The sequence below is a fragment of the Choloepus didactylus genome, chromosome 1 (genome assembly GCF_015220235.1).
Source record: "Choloepus didactylus isolate mChoDid1 chromosome 1, mChoDid1.pri, whole genome shotgun sequence".
Taxonomy (NCBI): domain Eukaryota; kingdom Metazoa; phylum Chordata; class Mammalia; order Pilosa; family Megalonychidae; genus Choloepus; species Choloepus didactylus.
In genome coordinates this window covers 85,999,048-86,022,368 of record NC_051307.1, presented here as the reverse complement: position 1 = coordinate 86,022,368, position 23,321 = coordinate 85,999,048, and the positions used below count along the sequence as shown (strand labels likewise).

The following is a 23,321-nucleotide window of genomic DNA, read 5'->3' as shown; positions in this document are numbered from 1 at the left end:
ACACCCAGGGCACTGTTTCCTTTCTCTGGTCTTCCCCTACCAGGTAGTGCTTTCTGAATCTACCTGGACAGAGATGAGGTTTGCTCCCTCCCTGAGTGGAGGGTGAGAGGGAATCCCACCTAGGTATGTCCCAAGCGTCCCTGGACTTTGGGGACTCAAAGGGAAAGTCTGGGAGTTGCCGATAGAATGTACAGGCTTCCGGGTCACTGGGCTCCTCCTGTCCTCGGAGCTGGGCTGGCCACCTGAGTTAATGGTGTACACGGGGCGAAGGAGGACACTTGGATCCGTAATGTTTCTTGGATCGGTAAACACCAGTTTACAAAGGTCACATTCCCAACAGGTTCTGACCCTGTCCTCATAAAGCCCTGAATGCCAGCAACCCTGGGGAACCTCTTTGCTTTCTCTCCATTTGCAGCTCAGACCCAATTCCTACCTGCTGTAGAAGGAGAAGGCAGTGGTTCTCAAACTTCAGGACACATCTGAATCACCTGGAGGTCTTGTTAAAGCACAGATTGCTGCCTCACTGTTAAAGCACAGATTGCTGCCTCACTGTCCCCACCATTCACCCACCCCCACCCCCCACCACCATGACCAGTTTCTGAATCAGTAGGTCTGGGGTGGTCTAAGAATTTGCATTTCTAACAAGTTTCCAGGTGATGCAGATGCTGCTGACCCAGGCCCATGCTTTGAGAATCCCTGGGAAAGAGGCTGGGGCTGTGAGGAGCTAGCACAGTTGCTGAGCCAGCGCTAAAACTTCATACTCGGAAATTCTTGAAATGGGAGAAGGTGGTGTCAAAGGTTTTCATCTGAGCGTCCATAAGCTCCCTGATCATCGTCTGCTGCTCTTCAGTCAGACCCTTCACGCCTGGGGGCTGAGTCTCAATCCGCTCCTTCTTTTTCCTGTCGATCAAGGCCCGCCTCTGCTCCACAGCGGCATCGGACATGATCACTGCAAGGAGAGACGGGAGCAGGCTCAGTGCATGGGCCACTGGCTCAGCCTGTAGCACCAGAAGGCGGGGAGCTCCTTCTTAAAACGCTCTCAAGATAAGGGAAAGTGCTGGTGACAAAACAAGCAAACAAAACAAAACAAAACAAAACAAAAGCAAAAACAAACAGAAAACACTTGCCCTTTCCCAGACTCAGGAGGTCTGTGGACCCCTCTGGACACTTACCTGTGTAAGGATGGAGGGATGAGGTGCAATGATCTGCTGCCCTTGGCAGTGGATTTGAGACAACATTGCAGGATAGTGGAAAGTGTGGGCTTCAGAATCAAAAGTTTTGGGTTTGGGTGAAGGATTTCCTCTTACTAGCTGTGACCTTGAGCAAGTTCCTTAACTTCACTTGCCTTCATTTTCCTTTTTTGTAATCTCAAGTAACAGTGCTTAACTAGTGCTACTGTTATAATGAGACACTGCATGTAAAGTGCCTAACATAGTTTCTGGTATATAATAGATGTTCAATAAACGGTACCTGATGTTACTGCCTACTGGTGGCTTATATACCTTTAAGACTTCTCAGAGTTCCCCAAGGCTTCTGTGTCTCCAAGACCCAGGAGAGCTGGGGCTACTGCCTAGCAAGGAATATGAGCCCTGGGCACTTCCTATAAGCCCATATACTTAGGATCTTCCTTGGATTTCTGGAGCTCACTTTTTGTGTGTAGAGGAAAGCTGTGGGGGTCCTTGGAGAGGAGAGATTGAGGGAGTCTGTCAGCCAGAACTGTCAGGTGAGGGTGTTCACTCATTCCCTGCCCATGGCCTCGGATCACTCTGTGAGACAAATATGCACTAGAAACTTCTAGCCTTTTCCCTATGTACTTCAATCTCAGAGTGACCTGGGAGCATAAAACTACCAAAGCTCAGCAGGGTGACATGAGAACAGTCTGCCCACCTGTCTGCAACCAGTTCCCCTGTAAGGACTCCAGGTCTGAGGCAGCTGCTGGGCACTAGCAGCTGGAAGCCTGGCAATCCCATCACACCATGTGTCCCCAACTCCCATCTCCCTCCCCCAACTCCACACACACCCCTCCCAATTATTTAAAACACCACAAGGATAATTACGACTAGGACAAAAAAGAATCTTGCAGGGGAAACTGAGGGGAGAGAAGGGGCAGCACAGCCTTGGCTAGAGACGCCCACCACACCTCCCAGAGCAGAGAACAAAGATGCCGTCCCTTTCTCAAGTACTTTCAGGGTCAGCCCACGGCGATGCAGGCAATGAGCTGCTTGCCTCTTGCACACGGACGAGCTAACACACGCGCATGTGCACGTGTGCACTCACGGTGCTTATCTACACGCGTGCTCATACACATGCGCACGGTCCGTTCATACGCGGGCACCGAGGCACACGTGCATCCGGCTCCCAGAGCCCGTGCGCCCCTGCGCGCCCTCTCCCCGCCGCGCCGCCTGCTCACTCTCCTTCTTCATGCCACTCTCCAGGCACTTGCGCAGGCGGCAGGCCTGACACTGCCGCCGGGTCTTCCGGGTGATCTCGCAGGTGCCCTTCCAGAAGGGGCACCTCAGCCGGGCGTTGCGTTTCACGGTCCTCCTGTGGGAGAACCAACAACAGAAGATAGGCTGCATCGGGCACTGGCCCCCTCGCCCGGGACTCCGAATTCCCCGCCCACCCGCCTCCCCTCCGGAGACACTAGCCCCACCCTCCGCGGGCCCCGCCTTCGCCTCCTGAGTTGGGTCCGTTTTATAGGAAAGGTCGGGGGCTCTTCAAGCTCCTCTCTTTACTGTGCTTCTCTAAGGGTAAAGCGTTCAACTAGAGGAGCAAGGGCAGGTGAGGAAACTTTCCTACAACATTCAAGCAGGATATCCGATTTTTCAAGGCACATGCAGCTCCAGGCCCCAGCCTTCTCCAGGGAACGGGTCCCCTCCCTCCTTCACAGGCATCTTGTTGGGAGGTAAATGTCCTCCGGCGTTTCCTGAAGATGGCATGGGCAATGTTTCCTTGGAGGCGGACCTCTTTGTGGATTTCCTCCTTCTTGGAACAAGGGGCCAGAGGACACCTGACCCCAGAAGCCTAATAAACTTTAGAAGCCCCCTTCCTTCCCCACCTTCCATTCTAGATTCCCAGGACTGGTACACTGTGGGGAAGCTTGTCTATCTCAGGGAACAATGGCTTCCCCGTTGGAAAAGTGGATTCTCCTGATTGACCTAGTGGGGCAGAGAGGTTCAGAACTCTTACCAGTGTAGTGTGCAGGCCCGTGGTGCTGCAGGTAGGAAGGGGATGTGGTACCTGCCTTTTAGAGGCTCCAGCACAACCACCACCCCCCAGCTCAGACACCCGGAACTCCCCACAGAAGACCCAGCCAGTGTGGCCTACCTATTTCTCCCCATTTTCACAGCTGGATAGAAAGTAACAAATTCTTCCTTGACTCTGGCCTCTAGTTCTGGTCCAGCGGTGAGGGAATTGAGAGCCGAACTGGGGAAGTTGAGCTGGGTTTTTGTTGACAGGCAGGTGTGAGCTCAGTAGCCTCGGGGGCTGGGTTCTTTGCAGGTGCACCCCCCCACCTGCCACCACTGCCGGCCTGGGTCTGAAGGAGGCCTCTGGTACCACTCGAGAGTCCACATGCATTAAGGGTGTGCTATGTATCGGATGCAGAGCTTTCCAAATTTAGTTCTCACAAATTTGTGGAAATTCATCATAACATCTTGTGTGCACAGATGAGAAAACTGAGGCATCCAGAGGACAGATCACCACATGTCCTCCAGGTAAATGAGGAGCTGAAATTTGAATCCTCAAATCCAAGCTCTTACCACTACAAAATTGTTGCCTCCCTCTGAGAGTCCCAGGAACAGCACCCAAATAGGGAAGGGAGAGCAGAGGATCCCTGCACGCCCAGACAGTCTCCACAGAGGCTGCTCAGACAGCACTCCAGGTGGCCTCCTTGCTGGCAGAATCCAGATCTGGCCCTGATGTCCACCATGTGGCCACGTTGGCAGATACCCAGCTCAGGGCTACACTTGGTGCTTCTTACTAGTGAGTAATTTGGGAGGAGGCATGGGGCCCAGCTCTAGCCCATGTGGTATGAAGAGGATGTCTCAGGGTGTTGTGGGAAAGGTTTCCTTGGTTTTAGGGAGAGGATAGGATGGGCCTCTTTGTACTCTGGCTGAATACCACGATAACTGCCTGTGGTCCCCGGCACGGTGTTACCATCGCACAGCCCTAAAGAGAGCCAGACTGAGATTGAAGATCTTGGGCAGGATGGCAGGAGAGAAGAAGAGAAAGAACGAGCTGCTGAACCCCCATCCCTGAAGACTTCAGACTTCTTGTTGTGAGAGGTCATACATTTGCCTTATGGTTTAAGCAAACTTGAGAGGAGGTTCTGTTACGTATGGCTGAAAGCCTGGACTTCTGCTGTGCCTCACCTTTGCTCTAACTCATATAACACAAGTGCTCCTTTCTCCCTGGAATATGGGTGCCTTTGGACCCGTCCTAGGAGACAACCCCATGGGGCCTGAGAGCTGCTCAGTCCTGACCATGTCAGCTCCACAGCTGGAGTTTCTTCATTCTGGGGGACCACTGCTTGGTCTCAACACAGAGGCTGTCACAGGGCCTCCCTGGGCTCATCCAGGCCTGGAAGGCCTCCTGTGGGTTCCAGGGGCAAACAGCTGGGCCCCTGCCCATGATGTCCTGACCAACAGCCCACCTTTGGGATTGCAAGGTGGGGCCTCAGCTCTAGCATTCATTTCTATTCAATTGTCCAGCCAGAAAGAAAAACTGCAAATTGCATAGCCGAGTCTTGAGGATGCACGAGGGTCTCAATTGTAGGCCTAGAAGTGGGAGCTGTTCCTCAATAGCCCGTCCCCCACTAAGGGGAGCCTGGAGCTCTTCCTCACACACTCCTTCCCTGCCTCCCCTCCTTTCTTGGTCTCCTTCTCCACCTCCAGGGCTGAGTCCTGTGCTGAGCTCTAGCCTTGCTGAGCTGACTTTGCTTTTTCCGTTTCTTCAGCTGAAGATCATGAGCTCTTATGTCTGTGACTTGGGACTTTTCAGTCCTTAATTTTTTGTCCTCCCTGTTTATCTGTTTCTAGGTGAGCTTGTTTTGTTATATTCTTTATTTATTTTGTGCCATTCTTAACAACCTCCCCATAAGACTGATTTGAACACCTACATTTTGGATTTTCAAATTCCTTCTCTTTTACTGACTGATCTTCTATTTTATTCAAGAAGAAATGGGGAAATGAAGGAATATCTTAAGGGGAAGAGGACCTTTTTGGGGTAGAGTGGGAAAATAGAAGATGGAGACCGCCTTTAAGGGATTCTTCTGAGATGCTGATGACTCCCTTGGGAGCGACCAGGAGGCCTTTGGATGGGCTGAACCTGCAAAGCAGACCAGCTGAGGCCCTGAGACATTGCCCAGGGGGCTGATGGCAGAAGCCCAGGTAGATGTGACCAAGTGGGTTGGTGATGGCAGGAGGGTGAGGGTTGACAGATAACTCTACCTGAAAAAGCCCTTGCATCCTTCACACGTCATGACATTGAAGTGATAACCAGTGGCCTTGTCTCCACATACACGGCAGATTTGGGGACCCTCGTCTTCCTTCTCTGCAGTGATGGCAGCGTTTTCATGAACCGAGTCTGCTTCTTCACTGTGTTCAAGGTTAGCATGGTCCCACCTTTCTTCAGGTGTCACCTCCAGGTTTGCTTCTGGGCCTCTTGGACTAGAATGAAGAACCACAGGGAATCAAAGGGCTGGACAGTGACGTGCTGAGCCTGGAGAAGGAATACTCTGCCCCAGAGCACATGCCTCGCATTTGGTCCTGTGGACCCAGGAGCTGGTCTCTCAGGATGAAAAGAGGGTGGGGAATTAGAGTTCTAGAGCGAGGATGTAACCATGGCATTTTGTGTACAATACCAGGACCCTAGAGGAGAACCAGCAGCCCATAGGTTGAGAAGGGCAAGAATAAGAACTTAGGACAGAGAAGGGCAAGAGGGGAGGAAGAAACGAGAAGGAAAAAAGAAAAGTTCCCTGGGTTGGATCCTAAGAATAATCCTAGAATAGACTGAGGTTAGGAGGCTATGTGCTGGTCAAAGGGCTGAATGGGGAGCAGCTCATGAGGTCAGGTCACTAGTTCAAGATGATTTCTGAGACTGGGGAGTCCCAGAGAGGATATTTCGGATGTGATGTGGGTCCAATCTCCCAGAGAGAACCAGAAAGGCTGGGCAGAAAGAGGGTTTTCAAATTAGGTAACCAAACAGATGGGGAGAAAAAGTGGAATCAGGATCACAACACGGGAAGAACTGGACTTGGCCCCAGGCGAGCTGGGGTGTAAGTGAATAATCAAAGCCACTCATCTGCCTGTAGAGCTAGACTGTTTGGAATGGGCCCCAAGGAGGGTGCAAAGAACCCGGGGAGTTTCCTGTTCACTACCATTCCTCAAAATCTCCCCAGGCCCTGGCTGCCAAGAGCAACCCCACCGCAGCTGCTGCTGCCTTTTCTGAAGCCAAAATAGAAGTTTTAGTCAAATTTCAGCACACAAATTTCCATTTCCAGCAGCACGAGACATGACAGTTGACACATTCACCTGTTAAGGGTGAATTAGAAATTAACCGGTTCCCCACCCTGGCCCCGCAGAAAACTGCCAAGAAGATAAGCTGACCAGAAACTTGAACTGTACAGGTGGGGGGTGGGGGAGGGCCGGAAAGGGATCCCCTGGATTCTTCACATCATAACCCTGACTGCGGGCGGGCATGCAGACGCAATGTACGCTTTGCGTGTTCAAAACACCTCAAGATGATAATTTGATTTAAAGGGATCTTAGGTTGGTACTGCTCCCAGACACCCACAGGAGCAGCTGCTAATCCTCCTCTCTGGAGGAGCTCGCTTTCCACCTAGATATAAAGAATTTCACAGGTAATTCCCAAAACATATGAGCTAAAATTCACAAATTATGAATCAAAGACTAATATGGCAACATAAGCAAGAGCCAGCAAAAACAACATACAGAATTAGATGCAGTGACCTCCCGAATTAACAAATGCAGAATATAAAATACATTAATGTGCTTAAATAAATGTTAGAAGAGGTTGAAGACGTAAGTAAAGAGTAAAAGACCACAAAACTGACAAAGCAGATTTGAAAAAAAATGACTAAAAATTGTATAAAATCTGAAACAACCATTGACTGCATAAACCAATAATAGTAATGTCTTGGGAGTTAGAAAAAACAAAATACAATTAAAACAATGTGTAAATCAGAAAAGGTATGATCCCAGGCAAAGTTTTCTAAGTTGCCCTATTATTGAGGGAAAGGATAGTAAATAACTTCAGACTTGATGAGTAAAATATGCTTGTTAAAATTTCTAGAGTAACCTCTAACAACCTAGAAATAGAATATATAATTTTTGAAGTTAATAGGAAAAAATGGAATACAAAAGAAGGCAAGTAGAGAGAGAAAAAGAAACTGGAAGGGTAGAACAAATAGAAAGTACAAAATAAAATGGTAGAAATGCTAAAATAGTTTTTTCTATTAAAAGCCAAAAATTGTCAGAATAAATACAAACCAGTTATATGCTGTTTATAAGAAATACATCAAAAGCATAAAGATACAGAAAGTTTAAATGAATGGAAAAAAGGATATAACAAGAAAATACTAACCAAAGCAAGAAGCATTAGTAGAGATAATGAAAAAAGGTTCAATTTGCTGCAAAAGATATAGAAATTTTATACCTAACAATGTAACCTCAAAATATACAAAGCAAAAATTTGTCAGAACTACAAGGATAAATGAATCCCTCATTGTGATAAGGTAATTTACCACACTTCTCTCAGTAACTGATAGATCAAACAGGCAAAAAACAAATGAAAAGCACCTAAGAATAGAGATGATTTGAATAATAAGAATATATTATTTATTATATTGCTTATTTTTATATTATACATATTTGTCAGTGTAATATTGATTATATTATCAAATATGCTACATAATATATAATAATATAATAAATCAAAATCATAAACAATAATAAAAATCCTACATGTCTAAAAGCAAGGCATGCAGGTAGCAAAGACCTTCAGTGGCAGAGAACACATCTAGTGCCAAATATAACACCATTCCCTGCTAGAAAGAATCAGGCTTCTTGGAGAAATTTCTGATTCCAGGACTGGGACAAGAAAGAAAGAAAATGGTCTATCACACCTTATTATACCAGAAATAAAAAAAATTCTCAAAAAGTAAAATGAAAAAGAAAATGGGGTATATCACAAGGACATAGGAGCTGGCCTTAAGGGGCTTCCACTGACCAAATCTGGGACAATTTAAGCACCAAAATGATCATGTCCAATAATGGATTATAAACCACTGAAAAATAGGAATTCATGAACCTCTACTGTAAAATAAATAGATAAATAAAAGGAGAAGGGAGGATGCTTGCTTAAACTGCATAGAATGCTGAGAGTTGACTGGTAATTATACAGTGCTAGAGTTGGGAAAAATCAACATTTTGCAACCATCATACTAAAGATTGGATCAGGCAAACATCATCAATGAATATGAAACCTACAAGGAAATTTTGATGAGGGGTAGAAGGATATTTGTGTAGTCATAAAATGTCTCTGTACATATTGCTTATTAGTTGCAAGGAAAAACAAAACCCCAGTAATTATACAGTCAAGAAATCAGACATCTTAACTGGGTGATCAAAATTAATGTCATCAGTGAGGAGCAGATGGACATCATGTGCCTCCAAACATGGTATTCTGAGAAGGACAGAACATTGCCTATGGAGTATTCTCAGAATGCATAACATGAATCTAATTATGAGGAAAAGTCAGACAGAATGATGAATATTTTAGCTTTTAAAAAGTGGGGGTCAGCAAAGCCATAAACACAGAAAGTAGATTACTATTGCCAAAAGATGGAAGTAACCCGTGTCCATCAACAGATGAGTGGATAAACGGTGCAATCTTATTCAGCTGTGGAAAGGAACAAAGTTCTGATACAAACAATAACATGGATGAACTTTGAAGACATCATGTTGAGTGAAATAAGCCAGATACCAAAGGACAAATTTTGTATGATCTCACTTACATGAAATAATTAGAATAAGCAAATTCATAGAGTCAAAGACTGGAATATGGGTTACCAGGAACCAAGGTGGAAGTAGGGAATGGGGAGTTAATGCTTAATTTGTTCAGAGTTTCTATTTGGGATGCTGGAAAAGTTTTGGTAATGGATACTGGTGATGGTAACATAACATTGTGAATGTAATGAAAACCACTGAATTATATATCTGAATGTGGTTAAAGGGGGAAATTTGGGGTGACATATATGTTGCTAGAATAAAAACTTTTTGAAACATAGGACTGTACTAACATAACTATGAACCATATTTAATAGTAAAATTATAATAATAGTCTCTGACCTTTTGTAACAAAGGTGTCATTATAATGTAAAATGTTAAAAATGGGGTGGGTATATGGGAACCCTGTACTTTCTGCATCATCTTCCTGTAAACCTAAAACTTTGCTGATTAAAAAGAAAAAAAAGAAAGAAAGAAAGAGGAAAGAAGGAAGGGAGGGAGGGAGGGAGGAGAATTAGTGGTTTCCAGGGGCTGGGGACAAGGAGAAGGGGAAGTGACTGCTTCTGCGGTGCTGACAATGTTCTGGAATCAAATAATGGTTGCATAACTTTGTGACTATATTAAAAACTACTGAATTGTACACTTTAAATGAGTGAATTTTATGATTTGTGAATTACATCTCAAAATATTTTATGAGGAAAAAGGGGGACTGTATTCTTCAAAAATGTCAATGTTATAAAAGACAAAGGCTGTGAAATCTCTATTAAAAGGGGCTAAAAAGACATGACAACCAAATGAAATACCTGACCCTTGACTGGATCCTCTGCTGGGGAAAAATGCTATAAAGGACATTTTTGGGTCAACTGAGAAAACTGGAATGCAAACAGTAAATTAGAGAGAGAGAGAGAGACTGTGTCAATATTAAATTTATTGAAGTCGATAGAGAATATCCCTATTTTGAGGAAATATACAGTGAAGTACAGTATTTAGCAGTAAAGGGCCATGATTTATGACACTTACCCCCAAATGGTTCAAGAAAGAAACTATAAGAGAGAAAAAGAGCAAATGATAAAGCAAATGAGCTAAAATATTAATAATAGGTGAATCTGAATAAAGAACAGAGATGTTATTTTTAATATATTTATTTTTTGTAATTTTTCTGTAAGTTTGAAATTATTTCCAAATAATGTTTTTAAAAATTGTGGCATTCAGGCAAACAGATACTTTCTTGAAAATGTATAGCCTTACATACTTACATTAGAATAAAAGAAAGACTGAAAATTAATGAGCTATGTCCAACATTTAAGTGAGAAAAAGAGTGTGCTGGTTTGAATCTATTATGTACCCCAGAAAATCCACGTTTTTTAACCCAGTCTTGTGGATACAGACTTATTGTGGGTGGAATCTTTTGATTAGATTATTTCCATGGAGATGTTAACACAGTCCATTCAAGGTGGATCTTGATTAGTTTACTGAAGTACTTAAAAGAGCCCAGGAAGAGAAAGAGAGAGCTCAATCCCAGCACAGACCCAGATGCATGGGGAGGCAGACAGAAAGATGTTTGGAGATGTTAAACTAAGAGATGAGGCCCAGAGTTTGCCCTGAAGAAGCTAAGTGAGAACCCATGGAAAGAGAAAGCCAAAATCAGAGGCTGAAAGCAATGCAACCCGGGAGCAAAGGACTAGAAAATGCCAGCCACATGCCTTCCCAGCTGACAGAGGTGTTCTGGATGCCATTGGCCTTTCTTCAGTGAAGGTATCCTCTAGTTGATGCCTTAGTTTGGATACTTTTCCAGCTTTAGAACTGTAAATTTGTAACCTAATAAACCCCCATTGTGAAAGTCAATCCATTCCTGGTATATTGCATTCCAGCAGCCTTAGCAAACTGGAACAAAGAGTTTTAGAATAAATCCAAAGCAAGTGGAAGAAATTAAATAATAAATGTAAGTGCAGACACCAGATAATTTAACTTGTACGGTCAGTTTACTCAAACACCATAATTACATGGAACTTTGAATGGGAAGTTAGATTTACTTGGTTTGTACAGGCTAGTGTGAAACCCCAATACATCCCAAAGTAACTTGGGCAGAGAATAAAAATGCATTTGCAAAGCCCCTCTGAGGGACTGGGGGAAAATGCAGAAATAATAAATATTAAACTTCACAAGCAGTGAGCCTTGGAGCTTGCCCTTTTGAAGCTTGCTGCTGCAAAGGAGAGGCTAAGCCTACTAATAATTGTGCCTAAGAGTTACCCCAGAGAACCTCTTTTGTTGCTCAGATGTGGCCTCTTTTGTTGCTGAGATGTGGCCTGAGGCAGTGGCAGGTAAACTCACTGCCTTCCCCCCTGTTCTAGTTTGCTAATGCTTCCCTTAAGCAAAACACCAGAATTGGATTGGCTTTTACAAAGGGTTTTTGTTTGTTTGTTTGTTTACAACTTACAGTCTTAAGGCCATAAAGTGTCCAAGGTAAGTCATCAACAGTCGGGTACCTTCACTGGAGGATGGCCAATGGCGTCCAGAAAACCTCTGTTAGCTGGGAAGGCACGTGGCTGGCATCTGTTCCAGAGATCTAGTTTCAAAGTGGCTTTCTCCCAGGTGTGTTCTTCAAAGTGTCCCTCTAGGCTGTAGCAAGCTCACTCCTTCTGTCTGAGCTTATATAGTGCTCCAGTGAACTAAACAAGGCCCACCCTGAAAAGGTGGGGCCACACCTCCATGGAAATTAACCAGAGTTATCACCTACAGTTGGGTGGGTCACATCTCCATGGACACTGAACCAATAGGTTCCAACCCAATCCACACTGATACATCTGCCCCCACAGGAATGCATTAAAGAATATGGCTTTTTCTGGGGGACACAATATATAAAAACTGGCACACCCCCTACGTGGGGCATGACTCCCAGGGATGACCCTGTACCTGGCAACATGGGATTAAGAAAACCTTCTTGACCTATAGAGAGAAGAGGAATGAAACAATATAAAGTTTCAGTGGCTGAGAGATTTCAAATGGAGTTGAGAGATCATTCTGGAGGTTATTCTTATGCATTATATAGATGTCCCTTTGTAGTTTTTATTGTATTGTAATAGCTAGAAGGAAATACCTGAAACTGTTGAACTGCAACCCAGTAGCCTTGATTCTTAAAGATGATTGTATAATTATATATCTTCCATGGTGTGACTGCGTGAATGTAAAAACCTTGTGGCTCACACACCCTTTATCCACTGTATGGACAGATGAGTAGAAAAATGGGGTCAAAAATTAAATGAATAATAGGGGTGAGATGGAGGGTGTGGGATGTTTTGGGTGTTCTTTTTCACTTGCATTTTTATTCCTTTTTTTTTTTGAGTAATGAAAATGTTCAAAATTGATTGTGGTGATGAATGCATAACTATGTGGTAGTACTTTGCACAACTGATTGTGCACTGTGGATGATTGTAGGGCATGTGAATATATCTCAATAAATCTGAATTTAAAAAAAAAAGAATGGGCCCAAGCTAACAGTTGCAAGAAAACTGGGACCTCAGTCCTACAGCAGTGAGGAACTGAATTCTGCCAACAACCTGAATGAGAAAAGAAATGGATTCTCCCATAGAACCTCCAGAAAAGAACACAGCCCTGTTGACATCTTGATTTTAGCCTGGTGAGACTAATGTCAAGAAATGTAGGAGAGGGAATGTTACTTAAGAAGAAATACAAACAGCCACTCATATTTAAGCTCACTAATAATGAAAGAAATGCAAATTAAGTAATGAGTTTTATTTCCTGTCAGATGGACAAAGATTAAGGCCCACAATCATACTCAGGGATAGAGAAGGTAGAAGAAATGGACATTCTCAGAAAATGTTGGTGGGATTTAAATTGATACACCCTTTCTTGAGAGCATGATGGCAAGGATAGCAAGATTCTAAATGTGTGTTGGTCTAGAAATTTCACTTCTATAAATTTATCATAAGGATCAAGTGTATCATTCTTTAGAGAAATGTAAACTGATATCCATTATAACACTGTGAGTACTAGTAAAAATAGTGGAAAAGTCCTAACCTAAATGTATTGGATAATGCATAATAAATTATGAAACATTCAAAATATATATATATAAGTTCAGAAATAAATTAAATAGAAAATAAACATTGGACACCCCCTCCTCCAGGACACCTTCCCAACCCCTCATGATTAAGTGAGATGCTTTTCTTGAGCATCTTGCTCATGGTTTTAGTCTCCATGCACAGCAAAGTATCTGGTGTGTAGTAGATGCTCAACAAATGTTTCTTCAGTGAAATGCTAAATTGTCGTGAGCAAGATGACTTAACTTTTGCACAGGACCTGGGCATACTGTGAGTTTCAATAATTGTTAGTTACCATTTTGGTACCTGCCCATCCCTTATTCTTCAATACAAAGTGTGCCCCCAAATACTAGACCAGTCATCTGCTGAAACCGGTTTTCCCAATGGGGGGTTGTCTGGTGGGCTGTGGTCCAGTTTTGATATCCAGTACATGCTGCTTTACTGAACCTGATCTCAAGCCAAGGTGTTTCCACATACATTTTCAGGACACTTTGCACCAGCATGTGGACGCACTTATAGGAGATTCTCTTCCAAGTGCATGGGGTATGGGAATGCTGCGTGCCTTCAGAAAAGGAGGAGGAGAGAGGGTGGGGAGGAGCAGGAGCCCTTTCCTTATTTATTCTTTGGACAAAACTTGCCTAGCCTTTTTTTTTTTTTTTTTTAATCATCATTTTATTAAGATATATTCACATACCACGCAGTCATACAAAACAAATCGTACTTTCGATTGTTTACAGTACCATTACATAGTTGTACATTCATCACCTAAATCAATCCCTGACACCTTCATTAGCACACACACAAAAATAACAAGAATAATAATTAGAGTGAAAAAGAGCAATTGAAGTAAAAAAGAACACTGGGTACCTTTGTCTGTTTGTTTCCTTCCCCTATTTTTCTACTCATCCATCCATAAACTAGACAAAGTGGAGTGTGGTCCTTATGGCTTTCCCAATCCCATTGTCACCCCTCATAAGCTTCATTTTTATACAACTGTCTTCGAGATTCATGGGTTCTGGGTTGTAGTTTGATAGTTTCAGGTATCCACCACCAGCTACCCCAATTCTTTAGAACCTAAAAAGGGTTGTCTAAAGTGTGCGTAAGAGTGCCCACCAGAGTGACCTCTCGGCTCGTTTTGGAATCTCTCTGCCACTGAAGCTTATTTCATTTCCTTTCACATCCCCCTTTTGGTCAAGAAGATGTTCTCCGTCCCACGATGCCAGGTCTACATTCCTCCCCGGGAGTCATATTCTACGTTGCCAGGGAGATTCACTCCCCTGGGTGTCTGATCCCACGTAGTGGGGAGGGCAGTGATTTCACCTTTCAAGTTGGCTTAGCCAGAGAGAGAGGGCCACATCTGAGCAACAAAGAACTTGCCTAGCCTTTTACAGGAGTTTTTGTGAAGAGTAACTTATGTGTATATGTAAAAGACTTTGTAAATGAGACATTATACAGATGGAAGGCAATGTTGTCATAAGAGGTAGGAGGTGGTGTTGGCGTTGCCCCTCTCCTGAGGTTGAGGCTGAACCAGTCCATTCTGAGCGAGCTGGGCTTTGAACCATACTAAGTCTGCATTCTAGTAAAAGCAAAGAAGATCTGTCAACCACAAAGAAGTGAGCATAAAAATTGAACCAATGACCCCATGGATGGTTTCAGGAAGAGAGAGGAGGGGAGTGGAGGGCAGGATTGGTTGATGAGGCTGCATGGGAAGTTATCAGAGAGTTCAGCAGCTGCTGCAGAGAAGGCAATCCTTTTTTAGGTTCTACATAACCTGGAGGTCACACTCTCAACAGAAAGTCAGGGACTGCTATAAAACTATCTAAGTACTTACAAAGAATGTTCCAGGAACAAAGAGCATCTCAGACAGGGATGATTTTATTAGCAGGGTAATTTTTTCAGAGTGTACGCTGGAGGAGAACAATCTTCCTTAAGTTTTTAGCAGCCATTAGGAATAGTAGAGGCTGTGGTTATGGAACTGTTGGCAAAGAATCTACTCTTAAATTATAAACTTTGAACAACTGAAAAGAGATGGAGCTTTCACAGCAACCAATTCAAATGTCATTCCCCAGAAGGGAAGTGGCATGAATGACAGAAGTCCAATAGATGACGTAGAACTTGGAAGATGGAAGAAACGTCTCCAAAGGGACTAGAAGAAAGACATTTACTTAAACCCCATCTGATTAAAAATTTCCCCAATTCCTTAGTGAAGAAGTATTGAAATTCATGCCAGAATCTCACCATATAGGATTTATATAACTTTTTTTGCTCTGCCTGTTTACTGTTAAATAAGCAGACTTGGGTACATTCCATCATTCATTCTCTCACATCCATATAAAGCCCCGTGAAGGACCCTGTGACAGCTGGTCTCCAGGGTCGGCCCAATGAACCACACCTCCCGGGATTCACACCCTTGTGCAGGCCTCTCCCCGGTTGAATCTGGGCTAGCCTTGTGACTCGCTTTAATCAAACTACGTGGTGGAAGGACACCTTGCCAGTTCTGGGCTTAAGCTATAAGAAGGCCTCGTAGGGGTGACATCATCAAATGGCAACATAAACAGTGACTGCAAACTTCTCTCCAGAGATTCAGTGGAAAAAAAAGGACAATTCTGAATGGTTTGAAACTCTGGAGGAGTATATAGACTGGAGAAGGACCCTGAAAATGCTGGACTGAAGAAAGAGAAGAAATATCAGAATAGAAATGTCCTCATATAGATAGTGGTGGTGAATGCATAACTATGCGATTATGCTGGGAACTATTGATTGTTTACTTAAGAGGGAATATAGGGTGTGTGAAAAAGACTGTTCAAAAAATAAACAGAGGGATACAAGTTCTGGAGAAAATGTGGAGAGAGGGATGTATCCAATCACTGCTGGTGGGAAAGCAGAATGGTGTGGCCCGTCTGGAGGGCACTGTGGTGGTTCCATGGGAAGCTAAGTGTGGGGTTGCCATCGGGTCCTGCAACCCTGTAATTGGGTATATACTTGGAAGAACTGAGAACAGGGACATGAATGGACATTGGCACACTGGTGTTTATGGTGGCAGTATTCACGATTTGCAATGGATAGAGGTGGCCTAAGGGTACATCTACTGATGAACCGAATGGCAAACTGTGGTGTATACATACAATGGAATATTGAGCTGCTACAAGAAGGAATGAAGTTGTGAAGTAGGAAACTAGCTGAATGGACCTTGAAGACAGTATGTTGAGTGAAATAAACCAGAAATGAACAGACATGCCTCACTAATATGGACTAGCTATAATGTGCAAACCTTGAGAATTGAATCTGAGAGCATAGGTTATCAGGGGAAGGCTTATTGTAAATGTTCCTAGATTGTAATCTCTTACAGCAGCTACATCTATTCCTGAGTTGTAATGGTTACTTCTAAACTCTGAGATGATGAGCTGTTTGTGTATAACCTGGTTGGTCCCTGGAACTTTGGGTATCTGTGAGACACCTGAGACTAAGAGCTAGAGTTTGGCAGCTATGAATGTCAGCATTACCCCATACAGCAAATGTTAACAAGTCTGAAAAAGAGATCAGACTTCAATTAGAGATACGAATGAAATGGACTTGGTTAGGACTAAGGTAAATCAGACTAAAGGATAAAGGATGATATTGACATCCCCACCAAGCACCACACATGGGCATAGGCCCTCTTGGATGGTCCAGCCCAGCTGAGCCTCCAGAGGACCACAGCCTCAGGAGCAGAACTCCCCAGCTGCGGCCAGTCAACACACAGAGTCATGACAGGAAATAAATGGTGGTTGGTTTAATCCCATAACTTTGGGGAGGTTTGTTACACAGCAAGAGATCAAGGAAACAGAAGCCCTGTAATTTTGTTAGAAATAGATCTGAACTGGGGAGGGAGAGATGCCAGCTGCACCTGCAGTCCCCATCCTATACTGTTCTTACATCAGTCCTCCTTACTGAGTGGGGACTCTAGGGGCAGGAAATGACAGTGACTAGGTGCCCTGTATGTGCCAGCCATGTCTCTCTTTCATGTGAATTTAATAGGACCAATTAAATGTGCCATTTTAACTGAATACAGCTGTGTTTACTTCTGAGGGTTGCACCTGCTCCTCATTGTACTCAGTGATCTGTGAAATCCAGCCAGAATAGGGTTGAAATGATTCCTCTTGTATTCAGTGAGAGTAAAATAGTTCATCTGTGAGACCTTTGCAGAAAAGAATTATCAAATTCAGTATTCAGGCTGAATGCCAAAGATGTAGGATTATGTTCTTAGCAAGGAAGAGCCACAGTAAATTAATGAATACATCAATGAATTTACTGTTTATTCATGACAGGGGTTAGCACTCTTAGGCTGCACTGAGCACGCACACCCCGTCTCTCTGGGTGGGCATGACTAGCTTACATTACTTTGCTGGTAGGCAGTGGAGCCAGAATCTGAGCCCTGTCATTCTGAATCCAAATCCTGTGGTTTTACTTCAACATTATGTGCATCCTTCACAAGGTCTGATTCTGAATGGGTAAGATATTTACTAAACTTCCTTCATTTCTTCATGAGTCCTCCATGTCAGGTGGTCCCTTTGATGTAGCTCTCTGCTCCTATACAGAGTGTGATTCCCTAAGATCCTCAGTTATTTTCTTGCCATCTGGATTCTGGTTATAGCATAGGTACCAAGGAACCTTGCTGCCACTCATATCACATCCAGAGGCATCTTGTCACATACCTTCTCCTTGTCACACTCAAAGGAATGTTCAAGAGTGTGATGGTAGTCCACTGGATTTTGGCAACTTGCAAGGAGCCTTCACCTGTATTTCATGTCCTTAACGTTCCATGCAGAGGCTGTTGTAAGCCAATGGCCATATGTCTAAACGGATCTGCAGTTTTTCTGGAGCTGATGTTGCCTTTTTTTTTTTTTTTTTTTTGGTTTGGTGGTGGTTGTTGTTTCTGATTCAGTGATTCAGAGCCTTTTATTAAGTCCTCTAACAACACCGTCTCTGGCTTGGTCACAAGGTAACTTTGAAGGGCTTTGGCGTGGTCCACTGCATGCTGCCTAAGAAATCGTTGCAATTGCTGAAGGCTCTCAAGCCTGGGTAGAAGCAGCAGTGGTCTTACCAGGCTGACGAGTGTTTGTAAACTCTCAGTCTCTTAGCCATATTTAAACAGTGTCATCAAACATGTTTTGGGTAGAGTAAGAGCAATGAACATTTTTAATGTCAAGAAAGTTAGAGTTCAGTGTAGATAGATTTTCACCAAATTTGGAGGGTATATTGGGGTCATCTACTTGGCATGCAGAAAATACATAATTTATTTGGTATGAAGAAAATTCATATTTGGAGTCCTGGAGAGACAGTCATCCTTTTCCTGTCTGTGGGGTGTTTCTCTTCATACTTCTTTGCAGGAGATTGGGAACAATGCACCATCATTTTCCTGACTTACAAAAAAAAATGAACTTTTTAAAGCTAGGAAGAGAACGATTCTTCCTAACATAATAAGGATAATTTGTCATAAACCAATAGCCAACAACATACTTTATAGAGATACACCAGATGTATTTGTAATAAAATATCTGCTGCACCTAGTATTAATAATTAGTCTTGGAGTTCTGCCTAATGTATTAAGACATGAAACAAAAACATGAGAAATATAACTCTTGCAAAGTAGACAATATTATTTACAAACATTAAAAAAACCAATGGAAAACCCTGAAATTTGGTTAGTGTATAATAAAATGATAGGATCCAAGAAAAATATATTAGAAAGCAGTAGTTTCCCTTTATGATATCAATAAATAATCATGAGCATAAAATATCAGTACAAAATAGTAGAAAAACAAAATACCTGGGAATATTAATAAGAAATGTGTGGGACAAGAATAAAATAAAACTCTAAAACCCTGAGGGATATAAACGGAAAGAGATACTTAAAATTTAGTATTATAATGATGTCAAGTTTTCCCAAACTAAACTTATAGGCTTGACATAATTCTAATAAAAGTTCATTTTTTTTTTTTTTACAACTTGGAAAAATCAGGTCTTCATTTGGAAGTGAAGTAGGAAAGAATAACTAAAATAATTTGTTAAAGAAGAGTAATGATGGAATGGAGAGGAATCATCCTACCAAATCATAAAACCTATTATGAATCTACAATGTTTAAATTAGTTGCTGCTGGTAAAATAATAAAAATAAAAGAGACTATGTATGTAAGAATTTAATATAATGAATTAGTCATCAAAATCATTGAGAAAAGATTATTCAATACTTGATTCTGACAAAACTATCCTTTATTAGGTGGAAAAAAAAACCTATCTAAATCCTAACCTCAAACACTCATCACAATAAATCTTAGGAGAACTAAATGTACAAGACGAAAGCAAAGTAAAAAGCAATTAACACTAGAAGAATATGTCTGGGAATATCTATGTCTGAATGGAGATGTACTTTTTCATGTAAAAAGTGATGGTAGAAATCATAAAAGTAAAGTCTGATGTATCCAAGTACATAAAAAATTAAAGCTATCTATCAATAACAACAAAAATGGAAATAAAAGATACACATAAAATTGGAAGAAAAAATTTGTAAAGAACATGATAGTCCAAAGGATCATAATAAAATGAAATTTAAATTTTTACAAAGGGGAAAATGTTCAACCTTACTAATAAGCAAATAAATGCATATCAATAATAATAATAAAATACCACTTTCACCTATCAAATCAACAAAGATCTAAAGAGAGACAGACATTGTGGGTCCTCTGATGTGATGCAACAGGAAGAACATAGCCCATGAATCACTCGACAAAGAATTGAATGTGAATTTGATCAAGCTTTTGGGTTTCACTACCAAATCCCAGGAAATACTAGGGGAAAGGAGAATTAAATGACACTCTGGAGATATAAACGTCCAGATCCAGAATGTGAAAAATTGTACAGGACAAAAGAACAAGTTTCTTTGACAAATAAATGGCAAGAATAAAAGGGGATGGGTGAGTTCTCATGGAGGAAAAAGTCTTAAGAACTTATCTAAAATCAAGATGTGGAACTTGTTTGGATCCTTATTCAAGCAAACCAACAAAGACATTTAAGAGTCAAGTAGGAAAATTTGTACACTGACCAGATATCAAATTATATTAAGGAATTATTATTAATTTTTAAGATTGTCATTATGTTTTTTTAAAATAGAGCCCCTATCAAGCTCTTACCTCTTAGAGAAATATACTGAGGTATTTATGGTTAAAATTATATGGTGTCTGGTATTTGATTTAAAATGATCCAGTGGGACTCTTGCTTGCAGGTAGGGTGCAGTAGATCATGACATACAAAAGCTTCTACTGAAACAACTAAGAAAAGGTGGACAAATCATTAAAACACCATCATCTTATATAAGTATCAGTGCTGCATTGAAGGTGAACATGATTGAAAGTGGTTGTTTAAAAGCATGTAACCCACAGAGGAGCACTACAAATATAAATAAATGTTTGCATGATATACTTCTAAAGTATGACACTGGTACAAAGAATTAACAACAGAGAGGTATATGGAAAAACTACCCATTACATATTATAGACTATATTTAGTAGGGATACCTTACCAGCACTACACTAATACTAGGGATGAATAATTAGTGGCTGATAAGAGCTCTGGGATGCTTTGTGTTATGATAATTGTTTAAAGTTGAGAGTGATGATGATTGTACAACAAAGTGAAGATAATGTGAGATACTGATTGTTTACCTTGGACAGAATATATGCTATGTGAAATTAGGAACCCCCTACTTAATAAGTCAAGCTCTTGTTCTTAAGGCTTGCTCTTGTTGAACTTAGGGTTGTAAATAGGAGGCTAAGCCTTCCTATAATTATGCCTAAGAGGCACAGCCAAAGAACCTCTTTTGTTGTTCAGATGTGGCCTTTCTCTCTCTAAGCCCAACTCGGAAAATAAATTCATTAACCAACTCCCCTATGTAAGACATGACTCTCAGGAGAGTGAATCTCCATGGTGACATGGGACATGAATCCCAGGAATGAGCCTGGCCCTGGCATTGAGGGATTGAAGATGCCTTCTTGACCAAAAGGGGGAAAGGAAAGATAGTAAAAATAAGGTTGCAGTGGCTGAGAGATCTCAGGTAGAGTTGAGAGGCTGTCCTGGAGGTTACTCTTATGCAAGCTCCAGCTAGATGTCCCAAATGACCACAGTGTGCCAGACTCTAACCAACGGTGGTCCTGAGGTACCTAAGTCCCTATTTGGATTCTATGGGGGTTTCACTCATTAAGTTTTTCCCTCAGAGGCTTAGGTCCACCAGAGTGTTCCTATGCCAGACAGTTCATAGTGTCCAAAGACAACAGCCTCTTTAAGAACAACAACCAGGTGCAGCCCCCTTCCCCATAATGTCAACACCCATTTCAATATGAACAAGTTAGGGTGGTATTCTGGTTTGCTAATGCTGCCTGTTATGCAAAATACCAGAAATGAATTGGCTTTTATAGGGGGGTTTATTTGGTTACAAAGTTATAGTCTTAAGGCCATAAAGTGTCCAAGATAAGGGGGTACCTTCACTGAAGGATGGCCATTGGCATCTGGAAAACCTCTGCTAGCTTGGAAGGCTCATGGCTGGCACCTGCTTGCTCCCAGGTTACATTTCAAAATGGCATTCTCCAAAATATTGCTCTTTGTCCTCTCTTAGCTGCAGCTCCTCTTCAAAATGTCACTCTCAGTTGCTTTCAGCTCTCTGTGTTTTTCCAAGTGTCCCTCATGGCTGTAGCAAGCTCACTCCTTTGGTCTGAGCTTATATAGTGCTCTAGTAAACTAATCAAGGCCCACACTGAATGGACAGGGCCACACCTCCATGACAATTATCTAATCAGAGTCATCACCTACAGTTGGGTGGTTCACATCTCCATGGAAACAACCTAATCAGAAGGTTCCAATCTAATCAACACTAATACGTCTGCCCACACAAGACTGCATTAAAGGTAACAGCATTTTGTCTTCACTGTCTAGACACCTCTGAAGATTGAGAAGGTTCTTGCACGAGGGGAGGGGGTAGCAACAGATGGGATAGGATTTAACAAAGCATTATGAATACTGAATCTTTATATAAATATTTATATTTAGATGCTGGGGTATTAGAATAGCTAAGAAGGAAATAACTGAAATAGTAGAACTGTAACCCATAACATTCTTTGACATTTGCTCTATAGTTATACGTTAAATTGTACTTTGAAAGTTATCACCTTTCTGAATTAATCTTATATTTCACAATAGGGAAAGAACTGAAATTGTGAAATTGTAACCCATAACATTCTTTGAAACTTGCTCTCTAATTACTTGTTAATCATACTTTGAAAGTTATCACCATTATGTATATATGTTAGATTTCTCAATTAAAAAATGTATAAAAAATAAAGTATGCAATTTAGTTGGAAAAAATCATCATCTTAAAAGACATTGGAGAGGTATGAAAACAATGAAGACTAGAAAAACTGAAATTCTGGAAAAGAGAAAGCCCTTGAGATGGGAGTTTTATGTTTCTTGGGAGTATTCACCAATTCTGGGTGTGGACTGAGGACCAGGTTAGCCCAGCAAAGGGGCGGTAGTCAGAGAAAGGACAGATAGTGAATCTTTGGTATTTGTGTGGGCTGGCAGAGGGAATTAGAAACTAGAGGAGCCCAAAATGCATGACTGTCTTTTCCCGTGTGGTATTTGCTACGGTCTATGGTATGCAGTAGTGGGCTGGAAGCCTCTAAAAAGCAGATTGGTGTTTCCCTCAGCCTTGCTGAGCTTGGAAGATAAAATCTCACCAGAGGTAGGGCAGCCTACTTAAGTTACACAGCCGGTCTTCCCCTCAAACATTACTGCAATATTGTGAAGTCGTGTGGGGCAGGATGGTAAAGAGTTAAACTAAAAACCCCAGAAGGGCAGAACCCAATCTCCTACAGTCTTTCATGGTTGAAAGACCAACCATTCAGTCTTTCAATCAAAAGAACGGAGGATGATGCCTAAGGAACGGGGACATATCAGAGGTGGAATGAGTATTACTAAAGCTACAACACAGCTCTGATTCATCTTAATCCCAATTATATTGAAATAATTAGCCCCTCACACTATAAGCTTAACAGAGCAAATGGGGGACTTTCTGTGGTAGAAGGTATTATCTGGAAACTCTCTAATTTTTTCAGACGCAATGTTTGGCCAACAATAAAAAATTACTAGACATGGGAAGAGGAATCAAAACGTGACTCCTAATCAGGAGATAAAACAAACCATA

The 23,321-nt window shown here is 42.1% G+C and overlaps 1 protein-coding gene across 5 annotated transcripts in view; it reads right to left on the bottom strand.

The window, feature by feature from the left end:
- The window catches only part of NR1I2 (nuclear receptor subfamily 1 group I member 2), a 50,887-nt gene that overhangs the window by 11,150 nt on the left and 16,416 nt on the right, over window positions 1-23,321 (bottom strand). For all 5 annotated transcript variants that reach the window (XR_005216973.1, XM_037836244.1, XM_037836257.1 and 2 more), the window contains exons 2-4: window positions 5,451-5,669; window positions 2,411-2,544; window positions 762-949 (exon numbers count right to left, since the gene is read on the bottom strand). Coding sequence is in view for 4 of the 5 variants with exons in the window: in XM_037836244.1 (XP_037692172.1) it covers window positions 762-949; window positions 2,411-2,544; window positions 5,451-5,482 (354 nt within the window). In the remaining variant the exon portion in view is untranslated. The remainder of the gene's footprint in view (window positions 1-761; window positions 950-2,410; window positions 2,545-5,450; window positions 5,670-23,321) is intronic.